This window comes from Trypanosoma equiperdum, assembly GCF_001457755.1.
Source record: "Trypanosoma equiperdum strain OVI genome assembly, contig: ctg_1528, whole genome shotgun sequence".
Taxonomy (NCBI): Eukaryota; Euglenozoa; class Kinetoplastea; order Trypanosomatida; family Trypanosomatidae; genus Trypanosoma; species Trypanosoma equiperdum.
The window spans coordinates 2,253-2,742 of NW_027123536.1; the positions used below are offsets into that span (position 1 = coordinate 2,253).

At 46.7% G+C, this 490-nt stretch overlaps 1 pseudogene across 1 annotated transcript in view; it reads left to right on the forward strand.

Moving 5' to 3' along the window:
* The window catches only part of TEOVI_000623400:pseudogene, a 1,695-nt pseudogene that overhangs the window by 932 nt on the left and 273 nt on the right, over positions 1-490 (forward strand). Inside the window, 2 exon segments of the mRNA in view lie at positions 1-213; positions 216-490. The exon segment at positions 1-213 is cut by the window's left edge and continues 78 nt beyond it; the exon segment at positions 216-490 is cut by the window's right edge and continues 82 nt beyond it. Of these exon segments, the coding sequence occupies positions 1-213; positions 216-490 (488 nt within the window).

A 490-nucleotide genomic window follows, 5' to 3' on the forward strand; every position in this document is an offset into this window, starting at 1 on the left:
GCAAAGCGTCGAACCGAGCAGCACGCATTCGAACAGCTAGCAGCAATAGCAACCGAAATAGCGGGCAGAAGCGGCTTAGCGGCCGGCAGGCTAGACGAATTCGTCAATGTCTTTTATACTACAACGGGATCCAAAAACGGTTGTTTAACCAAAACAACAAGCGCGGAAACCAAGGCGAAACACACCGACTTGGAGAAATGTTATAACAACAACATACGATGACGCGAATACCAGCTATAACAGGTTTTGAAACCGCAGCAGAAGCCACAACAGCAGCGACAATAAGCGTAAAGCTAACCAGTGCCATAGGCAAAGTCAAAAGAACCGGCGCCAAGCTTGTGGACGGCGAAACCCAGATCCTAGAAAACGGAAACAACTGCGAATACTTGACAACCACTGGCAACCACCAAATCTACCAAAAAGGGGAACTAAGTTTAAGATTCGGAGACGACCTAATAATTGTAACAGAGGCAGAAAATAACAATGAGCA